General features: G+C 41.6%; 3 protein-coding genes and 1 pseudogene across 9 annotated transcripts in view; 2 read left to right on the plus strand and 2 right to left on the minus strand.

Annotated features, from left to right (window-relative positions):
• Positions 1-17,453, plus strand: part of LRP2 (LDL receptor related protein 2) — a 168,662-nt gene that overhangs the window by 138,193 nt on the left and 13,016 nt on the right. Inside the window, exon 84 of one of the 6 annotated variants that reach the window (XR_015698695.1) lies at positions 1,486-1,608. The exons of 2 other annotated variants lie outside the window; for them this stretch is intronic. The gene's annotated coding sequence lies outside the window, so the exon portion shown is untranslated. Of the gene's footprint in view, positions 1-1,299; positions 1,400-1,485; positions 1,621-17,453 lie in introns of those variants that run through there. 3 more of the 6 variants (XR_015698694.1, XM_087731276.1, XM_087731275.1) reach the window with 3 other exon arrangements.
• ABCB11 (ATP binding cassette subfamily B member 11) overlaps positions 1-17,453 on the plus strand; it is a 98,498-nt gene that overhangs the window by 3,491 nt on the left and 77,554 nt on the right. The window contains exon 1 of one of the 2 annotated variants that reach the window (XM_087731281.1): positions 3,708-3,811. The exons of the other annotated variant lie outside the window; for it this stretch is intronic. The gene's annotated coding sequence lies outside the window, so the exon portion shown is untranslated. Of the gene's footprint in view, positions 1-3,707; positions 3,812-17,453 lie in introns of those variants that run through there. 2 annotated transcript variants of the gene reach the window in all.
• LOC104010022 (retinol dehydrogenase 7-like) lies at positions 368-6,958 on the minus strand (annotated as a pseudogene).
• LOC104009981 (dehydrogenase/reductase SDR family member 9) overlaps positions 10,243-17,453 on the minus strand; it is a 33,166-nt gene continuing 25,955 nt past the window's right edge. The window contains exons 2-5 of the mRNA XM_009462028.2: positions 16,811-17,158; positions 14,891-15,149; positions 13,672-13,835; positions 10,243-12,797 (exon numbers count right to left, since the gene is read on the minus strand). Of these exons, the coding sequence (XP_009460303.1) occupies positions 12,571-12,797; positions 13,672-13,835; positions 14,891-15,149; positions 16,811-17,129 (969 nt within the window). The 5' untranslated portion in view covers positions 17,130-17,158 and the 3' untranslated portion in view covers positions 10,243-12,570. The remainder of the gene's footprint in view (positions 12,798-13,671; positions 13,836-14,890; positions 15,150-16,810; positions 17,159-17,453) is intronic.

The raw sequence follows: 17,453 nt of genomic DNA on the forward strand, positions 1-17,453 counted from the left end.
GTTTCAAGTTCACTAGCAGCCTATATGTTGATGAAGTCTACTTGAAAAACTGATTCTTTCAGTGATTTTATTTTTCTTATTTAATTTTTTTTTATTAGGTGAGTAGTATTAACCAGCTTTGTAGCTGAATATTTTATGAATGCATATCCTATAGGGGTATAATTTCTGAGCATAAAAAATTACCTTGAAAAACATGCTGGATTTACCAGCCTATCTGCAAACTCAGAAATTCCTGGTAAGTAGGGGTGGGAGGTGGAGAAAGTGTCTTCTGAAAGGAATTTAGGCAGTCTGGTAACTGGTAAGGAAGAGGATGTCTGGCTTTGACAGGATTAATATTTATTTCCGCAGAGCTGATACTGATTTAATACTAGATGTTAATTAGAACTCCAGGAACTGATCTCCTGCTAGCTGCTGGAGCTGGAAACATCATACACAGCAGCATGTCAGATAAACAGCTTGGGGCATAGGAGAGAAACAGCCAAAAGAACTTTGCATCCCATCCAGCTCTGTATCGTGTCCTGGGGTACTTTGCTATCTCAGGGCATGTTCCATGCATTTTATGACCTTAGAAATATCAGAGTCACACAGTCTTTTCACTGATGATCTTTGAGCTTTTGTATCTGCAAAGAAGAAAATAAACCTGAAAGCAACATTCTCTGCGAAAGGATTCTTTATATTCAAAGGTTTGACTACAGCTTCAGGCTTGCTTTAAATTACTGGCTCAAGTTCTGAGAGCAGTATAGCTATGGCATAGCAGAGACCAGAAAGGCTGCAGAATACCCAAGAGCCTGGTAAACAGAAACCTCCCTGGCCCATATTGTGAGCCAGATGTTCCCTACAGTAAGTGCAGCGTGACACAGCACAACTTTTCAGATATCAGTAAGCCATAAACTTAGCATATGTTCATATCAGTTCATTCGCCCTGGGCATTCTGCCTCCAGGTATGGAGGGACTAAGGATGGTAGCATGATATCACATCTCACCAATCTCATATGGGAACTAATAGCACAGGCCTCATCTAACATACACATAGTCCAGAACAGTCAGCAATGGGTTCTTAACGAACGTTAATGAAGTCCAGCAAACATTCACAGAATCACAGATTGGTTGAGGTTGGAAGGAACTTCTGGTCCAACCCCCCCTGCTTAAGCTGGGTCACCTAGACCAGGTTGCTCAGGACCATGTCCAGACAGCTTTTGAGTATCTCCAAGGATGGAGACCCCACAACCTCCCTGGGCAACCTGTGCCAGTGTGCTCAGTCACCCTCACAGTAAAAACGTGTTTCCTGATGTTTGGCAGGAACATCCCGTGTTGCAGTGTGTGCTCATTGCCTTGGGTCCTGTCCCTGGGCACCACTGAAAAGAGCCTGGCTCTGTTGTCTTTTCAGCCTCTCTTCAGGTATTTATATATGTTGATAATATCCCCCCCTGAGCTTTCATACAGTCCTTTTTCTACTTACATTCAACGAAGTATTTTTTTCCATAGGAGTCCCTGATCTCAGGAGTCAGTCTGTTCCAAAGTCTTAAGAGGTATTTCTTGATGACATCTGAATTAACTACTCCTGCCTTAAAGAAACCATGCTCAACAATGCTTACTTTCACTCCAAAATGCTGCGTCTCTGTCCTAGAAGAAAAAAACCCAATAACCATCCCTGACCACCCAATAATGGCATAACCATTAAGATAAGTAAGTTGAAAGTCTGTCACATAAATGAATATGAGACTTTGATTCTTATCTTCAAATGTCAGAATAATTTTGAGATGTTCAAATTAGCTTCATAGCAGTGAAAAAGCTACATATCCTGTAAAAGCGCAGCAGGCAATTAACTCTGAGGGAAAAAAAGCAGTGTCAGGTAGATTCACAGCTTTCTGTGTGGTTTATGTTGGACTGATGGAAAGGATGCAGCAGCCAGATGCATCTTAGCTGTGTATTATCAAACTAAAACTTTTGACTATTTCAAATACTGTTGCATCATTTCAGCTTCCAACAGGAACAGATTATTAAAGTGCCTGGGAAAAAGTAAAAGTAAAAAAAAAAAATCAATTGGATTAGAACTTTATTCTCCATTGTATGGTTAAATGGCTATGATTAAGCGATTAAACGTTAGTGCAATAAAGGTTAGTGTGTTTTCTGGTAGCGTGGTTCCCTCTATGTAATTTTGAATTGTAATGTAATTCCTTTGAGATGAAAATGGCCTCTTTGTCTTGCTGGGCAGCTCAGGAGACCCAGGCAGCTACGTTCCAAAGTGCGCAAAGGAATGGAGCACGCGTACATTAGCCATTAGTTTATATTATATTTCCTTGGAGCACATACTTTCTTTATATAAGCATTCATAATGGTTTGCAACCAACTTTCCTAGTCCTTGTGAAGACTTGACTCACTAGGCTAGGCCTTAGCCTTCTTAAGGCAGTACAACACAACTGGCTTCAGTGAAGGGTGATCAGCTTAATTTTCTGCAGTTACAAGTGCCTTTGGTAATGTGGTTGCTGCCTGAAATGGCCCAGCTCAGATTGTTGTGGAGCATTAGAGCAAAATAAAATGGGTTGTAAGTGGGCAAGTACAACTTGCCCAGGAAACTCTGGGTTTCTGCCCAGACTACGCTGTTGATTTACTTTCGTGTACACAGTGGATTCACATGCCCAAAAGCTGCATGCTACGCATTTGTCCAGGATATGAAATTTTTTCCCAGTACAGTTTCCTGGTGGGTCTGTTTGTAGTACTGGAGATTGAAATCCCAAACAAGTGACCAACATCCTCTTATTTTCCTTTCCCCCTTTAGGCAAGATTTCCAGAGAGAAAACGAGAGGGGCAAACATACAGTCACCCTTTCTCAGCACATCTGGAATCTGTTCTTGGATTCATGCATGTATTTCTAGCTACTCACTGTAAGGTGTCAGAGAAAGCTTCCATGCCCCATTTGGACAGGCTGTAGCTACCCCCTACAAAAGTCATGAGGCCTTTGGCGTTAATTAGATTGACTACTCTTCCCTCAGCTTTTTTCAGAAGTGGCAGAAGCTTGAGTGTGATTTCTGTCAATCCCAGCAGACTAACATCCAGCACTGAGTGGAAGTCTTCAATCCTCAGCCAGTCAGTGGGTGCTACAGGTGCTGTTCCTTCAGCATTGCTCACCAAGCCAAAAAGCCCTAAGAGGATTACAAAAGCATTTATTGCAGTATGTGGCAATATCTTACCCTAGAGTTTCATATGTAGCATTGGGAACCAAGCACACAGTCTGCAAAACCTTCAGTGAAATGAATGCAGTTGTCTGGGGTTTGCTTGTAAGATCTGCTCTGTAGACCTGGCAAAATTTGTTGAAGGCCTTAGGCAATGACTCTAAAAGAGCATGGGTAAAGTATTAAAGGAAAACTATTTCAGTTGGAGGTATAGGACACCATATTGGGCTTTATTATCCAGATCTGCTCAAGTATGTGGGCTCCTAATATACACTTACATTTTTGTGAAAATCAGATAGTCTACATAAAAGTGAAGAGACTGATTTTTCTGTGTTAGGGTCTAAAGGTCTGAACCAGATGTGCAGAATTAGTCAATGCTTCTAAAAATATTAGCCGTACCCTGTGTATTGATTAATACTGCTTTACTACCTTATAAATTACTTGAGGAACTTTAGATAAATAGTGACGCTTACAAGAGTTGGCTGACGACAGCCTGCGCCTGAAGGGAGAGGCCGAAAGTCCAGCACTTCAACCTCCATAAAGAGTTTCTCAGGCTGAGGTGACAACGTTAGCAGTGGCTACCCTGACCGACAACGTGTGGCTTTCCACAAGCTGGAAGCAGGGGCCTGCTGGAGGAGGTAAGCGCTAATAATTATGTTCTCCTTGCCTTCAGTCACTACGTTCAAGAATGATCTGGAACTGTCATGATGAGGCCAACAGTGTTGTATAAGCTTTGAGGAGAAAGTCCTACTGGTAGAAGATACGTGTTTTGCTGTTTTAGTTAGTTAATTAATTAACAAGCCTATTGAATATTCGGTATAACTGTGTGTTACAGCTGGTAGTTGCAGTGCTGTGATCCCCTTTGGCAGCCCTTAACAACGTCTACTCTGAGCTATCAGTGCTGAGAAAGAAACATGCATCACCGCTGTTGAATATATTTACTGCACAGATCTTATCTCCCTTTACCAAAACCAACACTTAAGTCTTGTTTTTTAACTCCACTCATAGGTATCCAGGGATAAACTCTTCCTCCTTTAGACAAGTGCTCAGAAGCGTATGATAGCAGCAGTGAGAGCTACCTATGTAACAACTCTAAGAAAACTGGCTGAAACGGCAAGTGTTTAATTGTCAGAGTCAGTGCAATTGTTGTGTGCATTGCAAAAGTCGGACTTATTCAGCCATGCAAAACCACTCTTCTGCTTACTAGAGGAGGGCTGAAGAAGGCCTACACCGTCCATTTTTAATTGGGTGGGCTGGTTTTATTGTCAAGAAAGTTCTTTCTGGTACCAGTTAGCACCTTCCCCCCACTGAGATTCTTCAACTGCACCAAAAAGAGTCTGAAAAACACACCTGGGAATGATCTAGACTGAGCAAATAGAGACTGAGCAACAACATACTGAGCAACTAGATTTTTAAGCACCCTGCTGGTGAAAGCGAGGGAAAGCCCAAAAGCATTGATGGAGAGAATCTCTCTGAACTGAGAAATTACAGAACCGAAGAGTGAATGCGTTTTATCAGTAAGATGAAAAACGCCTCTGCGGAGAGTGGAGAGGCACCAGAACTTTTAGCTAGACCAAATTTGGTTCTACTGAATCATTTTTCTGGGAAATTACCTTGCCACTTACCCTTGCCAGCTGTCTGTTTGGTCACAAACACCAAAGCCTGGCAATGCTGTTGGAGTCAGCTCAGTTCAGGTTCACTGTCTTCAGTGAGAGTGAGGAGCAAGACCGTAGCTCTTGGCCTCCTTTTTCTGTGGCACATGCAGCAATGACACAAAATCCCCTTTTCTCAAGCCATTTAGCCAGTGAGTTTCCAAGTCTAGTGTCACAGGCTGTTATGAAGACATGCTTTCCACTCAGGTTTTTCACTCTGTGACTGTCTCTGATGAGCCAGTAAATGGTAAGAGAAAGTATGGAAGCCAAGATTGCTATGTGCAGTGAGTCTGAAAATGAGAGCTACAAGCAATTAAGTTAATGATCTAGAAATGCAATGAAGCAAATGTGCTCATTCAACCCCCCAACTTCCTCAGACACAATTCCCCTAAGGGGCTTTGTTTCTGGTTGCAGCCCTTCCAGCTCACTGTAAGTTGGGGGAGAGCAGGGGTGGAAACTTTGGCACAAAGTGATCGGGATCCATGAATAATATGAGCCTTGGCAAAACCTTCCCTATCCTCTTTTTCAATAGATTTCCACTGTTTTCAAGCTTTGCTGACCAATCTTTCTAGTTAGCCCTGTCCTTTCAGGATGTTTCAGACTGAAAGGAATGACTGCATTGGTTCTCATAGTAGCGTCTGCGTTTTTTTGTGGACACTGGTGATTATTTGTGCTAATACTGGAGAGAGGAATTCCTCTGGGAAGAAGGATGATTCTCTTTGCCTGTATGATGCCACCCAGGCTGCTCTTCTAATCTGTAGCACGGAAGCAGAGTGACATCAAGAACAACCAGAAAAGCCTAAGCTGTAGTGGTGGGTCTGATGACTAATTTTTTGTGTGACTTGTGTTGTGTGATGGCGAGTGGTCTGCTTTCTGCCTCTTAGACAAGGTAGACTTTGGGGCATTGCCTGAGCCTTCTGTCTCCTCCCTCATTGCCTGTTTAGCACTGATACGCAGCACAGTAGAATATATTATATAGGAAGTGTGTTTGTATAAAGAAATGAGGAAATGCATGGAGATGTTGCCCGCAAAAAAAAAAAAGCACTGAGGGAACACAAGGTTTCCTAACTCCGGTGGGGAGGATACTGTTTGCTTATTAGAAAAATTTTTGATAAATGTAGAATACAGTTCTTGCCATCTAAAATCTTCGTGATTGATTACTGGTTTTCTATTTGTACTTTTGGTTTGTGCAAGAATTAAACCAAAATAATTAATTAAAACCAATATTTATGGGAAGGCTGGTAAGCATTTTCCAGACATCCTGTTAAAGAGAAACTTTTTTAGAGATGCTAAGCAGTCACCTAGGCTCTAGTTACCTACATATGCGTAGAGGTGCAGACATCTGGCCTTTAAAATGTGATTGTATTCAAAGAATGAAGTGATACTTAAAAAAAAAAAAAAAAAAAAAAAAAAAAAAAGGAATTTGTGATTATTTTTACATCCTGAAAGTGCTCAAAGAGGAAGGGGTCTTTTCTCTAACTCATAGCTGTCTGAAGTTAAGCATTCATTTGGTTGATTTTTGTGTAACATCCTTGCTACCTTAAGACAGGAATGTTAAAGGAAGCCCAATGTATTAGGCCTGGTTGCTAAAGCCCATCTGGTGTTCTTTTTCCTACTGAGTTCATGGAGTGATTTGGATTTATTCTGATTCTAAATTTTGCTGTCACCTCACCAAGTAGGAATGGAAGGAATATCAGAATCTGATAGTGAATGAATGTGGGACTCTAAGTAATTAAATCAGTCACATAGCTGATAAATGATAACAAGTGACCACATTCATTGCCACTTAATGATGTTATTTTACATAGTTGAGTGCCTCAGTAGCCATCAATATGGACTTCTGACTTAACGCTCTCCGATTTTAAAAAGTTAAGCAAATATATACAGATAAGAGTTTGCTTCCCCTTACACTACAATCCACAGGGAGGCTCCCACTGAATTTTTGAGGTGTTAGATTGGTCCCTGGGCCACAGCGGTTATTTTAGTGACCCATCTCACTGTTGTTTTGAGGCTGATGTAATTGGCCCTCTAGTTCAGGTACTTCACTTAAATACTTGGCTTTTTTGCTGTGAGTGTCTCTGTTAAGTCTGACAAGGACCGCAGCGTTCCTGAATGTGTGCACTTTGGAATCATCTTTGTAATGTTTCACTGAGTTGGTGACATTTCTCTGAGAGGAGTCACAGAGTGTGCTCTGACAAAATGCCATTAAAACTGTGTGAAAGAGCTCAGGCGAATTCAGGCTTCTGTGTTGTAAAATAAAGTCTGAAAACAGGATGCTGCAGCAGCTGATCATAGATACCCCCAGTCCATTTGCAATGACATGCCAGGCAATGACATTTCCTTTGACTGCTGATTTAGAATTTGGAGCTGATCTAGACACAAAGAGAGAGAGGAGTTGCTACCAGCAGGCTGTTGTAACCCCACGCCAGTAAATCTCAGCAAGCTACTCGGCAAGCTAGTGCTGCGATATATCATTTTAGGACTCAATTCACCTTTTTCCCCAATACAAAATTAAATGAAATCATTAGAGATTTTGGGAAAAGATTAACCTAATTGGAAACAGGAGCTGTAAATCATACCTTCCTTCCTTGGCTGTGCTGTAGGGAGGAAGCAGTGCACAGTGAGCTTTTACTACTGGAAAGCAGGTTAAATTTGGAACTGGGCTCTGTGGAGAAGTCCTGGACTGTCTGGCCAGGATGCCTACTTGGCTCCTGTAAGAGAAACACCTGGGACTGCTCTGGTTAGTGTTATTCCCTGTGTTTAGGTAGCAATAATTGGCACAGAAGCGCTGTAAGACAAGGGGCTCTAGGGGCAACCGCTGAGTCACTGTGTGGAGCCTCTGCTGTTCCTCTCTTCCCTGTCAGCCCTGGACTAGTGTTCCTAAGCCTGTAATCCCCAACCGCCTAGTTCTCCCCGAGTACCAGTGCTCCTCCTCCAGTAGCACACGGACATTTGGTGCTGAGCACCATGGCAGGTTTTGCTCTGCTGGAGCCTTCTGCCAGTATTTATTCTGCCAGATGATGTCATTGCTGCTGGAAGGAGTCTGGGGTCAGAATCAAAGTAAATAGTCTCAGTTGAAGCTTTCTTCCAAGAAAATTGTCTAGTTCTGTGAATGTACAATGTTAGGCAAAATATTTCTTGTTTGATAATTGTGGAGCACTAAAAAACCCACTTGTCTTCCAGGGGCATATCCATTTTGAAACAGCTGCATGGAGTGGCAAAGAGTGTGTTTCCAGAGAAAATGTCAGCCTGATATTTCAAGAGTATTGATATATCTTCATAAATATTGAATTCTGATTACTAATGTAGCCAGTAAACAGCTAAGGGCAAATTCTACTTTCCATTAAAACTTTGATATTTGCCTGGCAAATTGAGAACTCTTGGGATAGTGCTTGGCTTCTTACACCTAGACAAGTGCCATTATAAAAGCAATTGATTTTAGAGAAAAGCAGCATGACTACACTGAGAGCCCTTTAAGATCCTTAGATGACTGCAAAATACAGCATCCCTCTGCTTCTCTGCACTAAAGGAAACTGAAGCACATAGACCATATTGAAGGGGGGTGTTACTGTTTTATTCCCACAGCAAGTTTGCTTTGGTTGTTGTGCCAAAGAACCTCAGGTTGGGGTGAAGTTTGGGGTCTGGGTGTGCTTTGGATTCCTTCATCCGCCACTGTGCTGGCAGTGCAAACCTCCAGAAGTCAGTGCTCTGCCATGGGTTAGAGTGACCTGCCAGGCATGCTGAGGACGAACTGCCAAGGGGAAATTTAGGGATTGGGGTTGAGTCTAATAAGTACAAACTTTAATAATCCGTCATCCTGCCAGAGCTACAAACCCCCTGGTCTTCAGTTAACAAATTGAACAAATCTGCAGATGCAAACACATCACATCTCCCACTCGTAGGTGGGTTATTCCTGCACGTGCAGGGCTTTGAACTTTTGTTTCATGGAAAAGGAGTGCTTTTTCGTATGCTGTGTAAAAATGGAAGTGTGGTAATTCAGTTTGGTGGTCAACAGATAACTTAAGATCTTCATTAATGTTACCTTAAAAGAAATACATCTCTAAACTCTCCTACTCAGCATTTTGCAGGGAGATTAATGTATTCTGGTACAATGGGGGCTGATTTCTCGTCACGATTATATTTTTCCTTGTATGGCTTGCACTCCAGATTTTTACTACTGCATCAGTAAAAGACCCAGGAAAATAAAACCCTGTAAACTCTTAGGTGACTGACCCAGTAATTCAAAATAAAGGAGTAGAGAAAGATTCCAGATGTTGGGAAGAACATTTCTGAGTTAGCATTTTATTCAGACGCTGTAGGTGCTTAGATAAGCAACAATTGTTAAAATCATTCCAGAAAGGAAGGGATTGCATGTTCTCTTGTCTGTGCACTCAAAAACAAGTGCTTAATTTGTTCTCTTAGCTATTCTGCAAATGCATGTAATGAGTACTGCTCACTATAACGATAGACACGTGTTCTGGTTTTGTGCCCGTACTCACATTCTGGGGAGACATCTGCAAGCTCGGTCTGTACCTCCAGGTGCTCACGGGTTGCCTTTGCCAATTATTTCCAGCGTCACAACATAGGAACTGCCCAAGTCAAACTCATAAGCTTGTGCACCAAGACTCGCATGGTGATAGTTCCCAGAAAAATCTCACTGTAAATTCTGTTTGGTGGTGCTTTCTGATCACTATATGTTGGCTGACAAGCACAGCCCCTCTCCCTGCTGTTGATAATGACTTGTGCTGTGATGCTTCTACCTTAGGGACTTGCTTGATATTAAATCTTCTGTATGCGCTCCATGCCTGTCTATCCTACCTATGTTGTATAAGCATTGCTGCCTATATATAGTAATCTACAGAGCCTGGGGGACTGTCAAGACTCATTAGGGAGAACTAATCTGCTCAGCTGGGAAGGACTGATCTGTGCTTTCTCTTGAAACCAGCAGGAGTCTTTCCATTGATTTAACAGGGCTTGGTTCAGACCTCCACTTTTTCTCCTGCATATGAGCGAGTTGTTATTGATATGAGTTAATCTTTTAAGATACATCCTTGTGTGTGAAAACCTTCAGGGATGAAATTATTTTTCCTAGTCTAGGGGCAGCTTTTTGCACAAATCAATTGCTTGAGTAACTAAGCAGTGTTTTTCAAATAAAAGCTCAAATTCTACAAACTGTGCAAACAGAAGCTCTACAGTTTGCATGGGAAAAGACTCTAACATATGACTGCTAGGCTGCTTGCTTGTTTGCTACCTGGCCCGGAGTCTGCTGGGCACTTCTGATCCAGCTCTGAGTGCTGTTGCACAGACCTGTAAGCAGAACTCCTTTTCCCCACTCTTCGTGCCTCCCCATTCACAGTGCTGTGCAGTGTCAGATGCTGCAGGAAGTGAGGAGGCTTGGGCAAAGACCTTTCTCAACAGCAGAACGAATGAATAAGCTTTTTATGAAAATTGATTTGAAACTAGCTGAATGAGAAGGAAATTAAAACTGGGGAAACCAAGCAAGGTGATAGGATGGAGCTGGAAGTGATCCGGTACCGTTCAGTTGAGCAGACCATGGCAATGGCAGCCCGTCCCAGACTGGCTGGTGACCCCTGTCCGGCTGCTCCCTGCAAGGAGCTGCAGAGTTGTTGGTTCATCCTCTGCTTGGTGGGTAGCTCTTCCCCCTCCAGTTTCCCTGCTCATTTTGGCTTGGGCCTGGAAAGTCTTGCTTCTTTTGCCGGACAGGTTTTGATAGTCATAGCAGAGCACACTGTGGTTTGCTCATTTCCCAAAGTCACTGGCTTTTGTTGCTGGCATTCGAGTAAACGAGGCGTCTGGTTCCAGGAAAGAAAATGCCAGTAGAATCCAGCCCTCCGTAGAGTGAGAAGTAATACACTGAGTAGCTGATATTTTTCCTGCATTTCTAATTTAAATGATATGTTTACAGCTAGTGTGCCCTGTCCCAAATTCTGTTTGTATTTTCCTTTAAATGTTAACCTTTGCAGTACTACTGTCTTGCAGCAGCTGTCAGTATACTTGTGGTCTGACAGGGACTGAATCAAACCAACCAAACTGTAATTTCTGAAGATAAAGATTAGAGTAGGTGGTATCGTTTCATATTATCTTTTTTCTCCCTAATCACTTTTGGCTGAGTAATCTTGGTGGTGGTGTGGGGGGGGCGAAGCTTTAGCTTCTAGAAAGGCTCTGTGTGAAATGATACCAGGGCTGTGTGCTAAGTTCAGAGGACAAGATTCACATCCCTAGGGCCCAGAGCTGCCTGCTCTGCAGGAGCCAAGAATTTCACTGACTGGGATGGACTGATACCTTGCCTGGAAAGGTAACAGCTCATGCTGATTGGGACAGGGAAGTTACTAGCTCACCAAACAGCCACAAAACAACCTTTGGATTAAATGTTAAATAAAGAAAACTTGGTTTTCTGTCACTTTTATTGACAGAAAGTTGGTTTTAAAATAAAATCTACTACAGCAATGCCATCAGTACCTCAGTAAGAGTAGCCAGTTGAGAAGTATTCACCTCAAACCTGCTCTAGAAGGAATAACTTATTCAGATAACTGAGATATAAATCAAATGAGCCCACTAAAGCCTAAGTATAAGCTGCACTGAGAAAAGTAGAATTGATGTTTTGCAAGCTCCACAGAAACTAAACTGAAAACCAGCACTATTTGGATAGCCACCGGGTAACTTGCTCTTTAGCCCGATCATGTACAGCAAATTCACCAGCATAAAAGCATTTGTTTCATTGCTGAGTAGTTTCCATGGCAGTTGAAAATGGCTTCCTGAGCAACGCGCAGTTACAGGCTCAATGTGGGGTCTCTGCAGTTCTCAAGCACCTTGCCATGATTAATTCCAGTGGAGCCAGGTCTTAACAGGCACTTGTGTCAGGAATTGAACAAGAGCAGCACCTCTCCACAAGAATTACTCAGCTTCTCACAAAACACAAGGCTATTATTTTTATGCCAAGAAATAGCTCCCAGACTTGAAGTCTTGCAAGCTCAGATTTTTTTTTTTTTTTTTAATTAAATAACCCCTTAGCTCTTCACTACCTTAACTGCAGGTATTGGGCCCCTGTAATTGGATCCACAGTGTACGGTTGTAGCTATGGATCCTTTACAACAGTGGGGTAGAGCTGGACTTTAGAGATCTTCAAGATTTAGCATGCTGACCAGCAAAATGCCTCACCTAAGCCTTGCAAAGTCCTGTGAGTAGGAAGGGGTGTGAATACCAATCAGCTCAATGACTTGGGCACTTTATTTTGCTCTCTCTCCAGTTAGGACTGTCCCAAGGAAAGGCAACCACAGTTTCCTTGGCCTCAAAATTGAATAGGGGTGACTGCTAAAGAAAGCAGTATCAGGAAGAGGATTTTCTGCCCTCCTTCCTAATTTATATTGCAAGAGTCCACTTCTCCCAGAGGAAGGCCCTGTTTCCACTCCCTCCTCTGCCTGAGATGACTGAACTTTTCCTGCTGTAGGGATTTAAAGCCACATTCGCTATTTTCCTGGGATATTTTTGTCTTATGAATCTTTGTGAAAACTGGAGCCTTCAAGGGTTCTGAAACTGAGCACCTTAAAGTAAAATGAAATAAGGTAATGGGGTTTTTAATAGTAGCAGATACTGGAGAATAGAAGTATTTCTTACATTTATAGTGAATGCATGTGTATTTCATGTATAGTTTGTATTATGCCGATATAAAGGACAGATCTTGTAGAATCAGCCTTGTCCGTGATGTGGGATATATTGACAAATATTTACTTTGCATGGGAAACTGCAAGCTCTATTCTGTTCCGCAGCAGTAGGAAGTCTTGTATAAACACTGGCATTCTTGAGAGGGGATTCCAAAACAATTTAGCATCCTGCCCAACAATGTAATGGGCACGTGGATGGAGGCTTGTTAGGGCATGCTCCATGCACTGAACAACTGGTGAAATGTCCTTGTTAAGACAGATCTTGGACAGCTTTTCTTTCTTTGCTGCATCTGTAAAGCTCAAAAAAAGAAGATCATTTAGAGACAGCCAGGCAAGGTGACTTGTAACTCTTCCCCCCCCACTGATCTGTGCAATTTCACTAAGGAATTGGTATGTCTTGTTTCTCCCTACACAAGAATTTGTAGCAGTTTCTGAGGACCAAGTCCCCATCCATAATGCCCTTGTGATATAGTTGATCCCAAGAACAGTCTAATTATCCTTAACTGTGGAACAGTTATGGCAAAACTGGGCCTGTATGGTCTGAGGACAGGCAACCAGCATTGACAGTAGCTCAGAATGAACATAACTATATAAGAGGCAAGAGGAAACAGAAATACTGTAGTTGTAAATGAGTCTCTTGTAGTACGGAAAGTGCTTTGTGGAAAGTTGTGAAACACAATTGTGAAGCAGAAATTTGAGGGACAAGAAAGTCCAAGGATCAAAAGACAAGCAGCCCCTGTTCAAGCAGGCTTAGCAAGTGTCTGTCAGACAGGTCCTGAATGGCTTCATCACCACTGGAGCTAGCAGAAGCAAAGGGAATTGATCCCTACTTGATTACTAAATAAATAAACAATAATGACAGAAAAACACATTGAGCACATTGATTACATCATCAGATAAAAGTTTTTCTGTTTGGGAGTTTGCTCAAAAGCTTCATGCCAACACGAATAATTAATCTTTAACTGAGATTTGAATAAAGCTTCCCAGAACAAGTCTTTTGTGCAGATAGTCATATTGTGATGCAGATGCATTTGAAGAGTAACTTTTCACATCACAGTTGTTCCAAAAAGTCAGAATGATTAGAAGATATAATGCTACTTTGCAAGGCTTTCTCAGCAAGAAATGCATTGCTCCTTTGACACAAATGTCTGGAAATTGCCTCACCTTTCTGAAAATATTCTTCTCCATATTGCTTTTTAATATCAGGGGGAAGCTTATTCCAAATAACCTCCTTCTCTTTCATAATCTTTGCTGGATTGGATAATCCTGTTTTGAACAGTCCAGGTCGAATGCAACATACCTTAACTCCAAAAGCTTTCATATCTCTCCTGCAAAGACAACCCAATGATTTAATTGCATTAGACATTATTTTTAATACTGTGGGATTTTTTTTCTGTACTAACACTTTTATTTCTGTATTTACATGGCACAGCAGCACACAAAACCTGTGAGGTTTGTTCATGGTTGTGAACTTTCAGCTTATTATCCCTAAATGAAAGAGGGATGAACTATCTTACCTTCTTCATGGAGTGAGAACATGCACGGGCAGTGACTGTGGAGTTGCTGGCATAGTGTATTTCACACCCTAGGTCACCTTGCAGTAGCTCATTAGTTATCTGACTTGTCTGTAAGACTGGCTGGCTGCCTAAATGCAAGCATGTAGAGCCATTTTACATGTCTTAGGGAATCCTTCTCGACCCCTGGCTGATGGTCCAGATTGATACAGTTCCTTCTGGCCCCATCTCATATCTGTCAGCCCTGTGTGAGTGTCCCAGTATATAAAATGGCACTATGTGTTTAGGCACACAGATCGCTCCCTGTCTGTGCTACAAGAAGAAGCCATGGTGGTCCCCAGGATTAGTTTGCTACGTTCTCTAGATCTCTCTAATGATCGGTATAACTAGGAGAAGACCCTTTGGAGAACAAAGCTTAGACAAAAGTTACTATCATGCAATAACTCATGGTATGTATTTTTTATGGATGGGCAGCTGCTGGGAGTTTCTAGGTGCACTTTTCAATTAGGAGAATTAGGTTCATATTGCAAAGACGTCTCAGTTCCCTTGAGTGGAGCTTCCTCTGCAATAAGGCCTCTGTGCACACTAAGATAGGTTAGTTGTGAATCTGTAAGAGTACCAACTACGCTGCAATAATACTTGAGGACAGCTTGTGTGCCCAACAGGCTTTGTACCGTTTCAAAAGTGGCATAATCTGTGTTGAGCAAAAGAACTTCTAAGAAGAATTAGTCCAAAGTGTCTAATGTTTTTCAGTTTTATACCAAGTGCCAGGATTGTATATCAGCTCTTATTCTGCATGTGCCAGTTTTTAGTTAGTATATGAGTCTTAGGAAAAAAAGAGTGGTCTTTCCTCATAGTGAGTGTTATACCTTAAGCTGTCATTAAATCCTTCAACCCCAAACTTTGAAGGAAAATAGCCTCCACCACTGAATGCTAGGCGACCTCCAACACTGGATACATTTACTATCCTTCCCTTTGCTTTTTTTATCAAGGGAAGCATATTTATTGTAACATTTATGAGCCCAATTAAATTAACTTCAATTGGTTCTCTGAAGTGCTCAATATCCAACCAGTCTGTAGGAGCTGGTGGCCCCATAATCCCGGCATTATTGACAAGTCCCCAGAGACCTGTAGGGCAAAAAAGAAGAAGAAAGTCAGGAAGCAAATTTTCACCTAATGTGTCAGATTACTTGAACTGGGTGAGACTTCACAGACAATCCGTGAGGGACCAAGAAGGCAATGAAGGTTTGGAGGAATTGCTTGAGAATGTCCTGCAGCATTCAGCTTTGTTCTCAGTGTCCAGGTTTTATCACCATGCTTTCCACCACCCTTTGCGTAGTCTTCCCCCTGCCACAGCATTTTGGGCAGGAGGTGGTGTTGGCTTTTTGTGGGAGAAGGGGCAGTAGACAAAGGCAAAGAGCAACTATATTTGGTGACAGGAAATGTGTAAGAAATAGACCTTTCTATTAGGTCTATTAATAGACCTGGTCCTTGGTACAGATAGAGTGTCCTGAGACACAGGTAAGTGTGCCCTGGTTCTGGGTGAGGTGCCAGGGCAATAAAGAACAGCTCTTGATAACAAAAAAAAATTAAAAATCCTTCTCAAAGGTTTGAAAGCAAGATGGGAACTGTGTGACAGAGGCAGCTTTCACTGTTCTTTCTCCCCACACGATGACATTTTTGTTGTAGCAGAGAACTTATGCCTCACATTGACTGACATGCCTCAACTGGAAATGGGAAGGAATTTTTTTTTAAATGAACAGCCAGCTCCAAAAAATGAGGTGGAGGCAGGGAAAAAACACTGGATTGATTTGAAAAACATTTCTGAGCCCTCAGAAATGGGAAGGGAAAAATACAAAAATGTAAACCTGCTTCTTTTCTTGTATCAGCTGTTAGAGTTGTGGGAATGAATACTTTTGCTAGTCTGACCTTACTCATAGTTTTTCTTGGGGAAAAAAATCACTTTTGGCCTGAAACCAAGCACTGTTTCAAATAAAAGCAATTTGGCAAGTTATGAGAAATTTTATGAAGAGATGAAAGGTCAAATGGAGATTGGAATTTAGCATTAAGTATAATTGGTACTATGGCACATCATAACAGACCAGATTTAAGACTCAAAGTTAGCAGAATCCAGCCCATAGGATCTTGGGCTTTTGTAAACTCTACTGCAGTACCACTCCTACTGAAATCAATTAGCATCAGTAACAGCAGCATCTTGTCTTGCACAACTTGTTAGGTCAGAGATATGGGATTTTTCTATTTTTCAGATTGTCTGCAAGCAATATTCCAAAATAGTTATATTCAGATTTATTCAATAGAGTTCATATGTAATTTTTGCTTTTGATAGAATGAGTGATTACTTACAAGTAATTTATTACATGTATTCGTTTTTAAAAATAAAAACTCTTTAAGCGTGTTAAGCAGCATTTATTTCATTTGTTCTCTAGCTGCGTAACACAACATGGGAAGTGCTGAGCACTCATGCCATAACCCAGATATGCACGTGAATGCAAATGGTCCCAAAAAAGGTTCCAGGAACTGGAGTCCTGTTCTGACAATGATGTATCAATAAGCCTGACTTTTTCAGCACATTCGCAAGTATTTACCTACCACTAACTAGATGTATTAAATATCCCTCTAGTGAGATCTTCTTCCATGTTTCTGGAAGGTGATAAGACATCCACACACACTTGTCAAACTTCAGTTAAAATAAGCTGTGAATGTAGCATGGTATTTTTAGGAAAACTCTATTGCTTTTTTTTTTTTAAGACAGATATCCTGGCACTCACCTTCTGACTGAACTTCAGCTTTGACCCATGCAGCCACTTTCTTAATGCTGTCTGAATCTCTCACATCTAGCAGCACTGTCTGAAGCTGCTTTGAGGTCACAGCTTTTAGCTCTTTGGCTCCTGTTTCAGTCAGACAACTGGCAAAAACACGGAACCCCTTTTTATCAAAAATCTTTGCTGCCATGTTTCCAAATCCTGTGTCACATCCAGTGATGAATATATATTTTCCAGTGAGATTTGTAACCTTCATCCTGTCTCTTGCCCTCCAATGCCACCACAGAGAGATGATGCCAAGAAAGAGTAATATGTAGTAAAGCATTTTTACTGAAGTCTTCTGGACGAGTTCTCCTGAAAAAAAAAAAAAAAGAAAACCAAAAAAGAGCTGCCAGTTTTTAAGGGATTGTTAGTGGGTTGGGTTTTTTTCTTTTTTTCTTGACTTGGCTAACTGCAGCTATTCAGAGAAGCAGGCACAATTCAGAGCAGTGGCCTCCTTATGCTAAAACAAACAAACAAAAATCCTTCCTTGAGCAGAAAGGAGAACTGGAGATATAATAAGGTTACAAAGAATAATGCGTATTAGGTTACTGCTGCCAGGTCAGTAAGCTCCCATTGAACATATGTGGGAGAAATGCTGACTAGAAAA

Source organism: Nipponia nippon, unplaced genomic scaffold, assembly GCF_047370975.1.
Source record: "Nipponia nippon isolate SJK-2023a ecotype South Korea unplaced genomic scaffold, ASM4737097v1 scaffold_5, whole genome shotgun sequence".
In the NCBI taxonomy this organism is placed as follows: Eukaryota; Metazoa; Chordata; class Aves; order Pelecaniformes; family Threskiornithidae; genus Nipponia; species Nipponia nippon.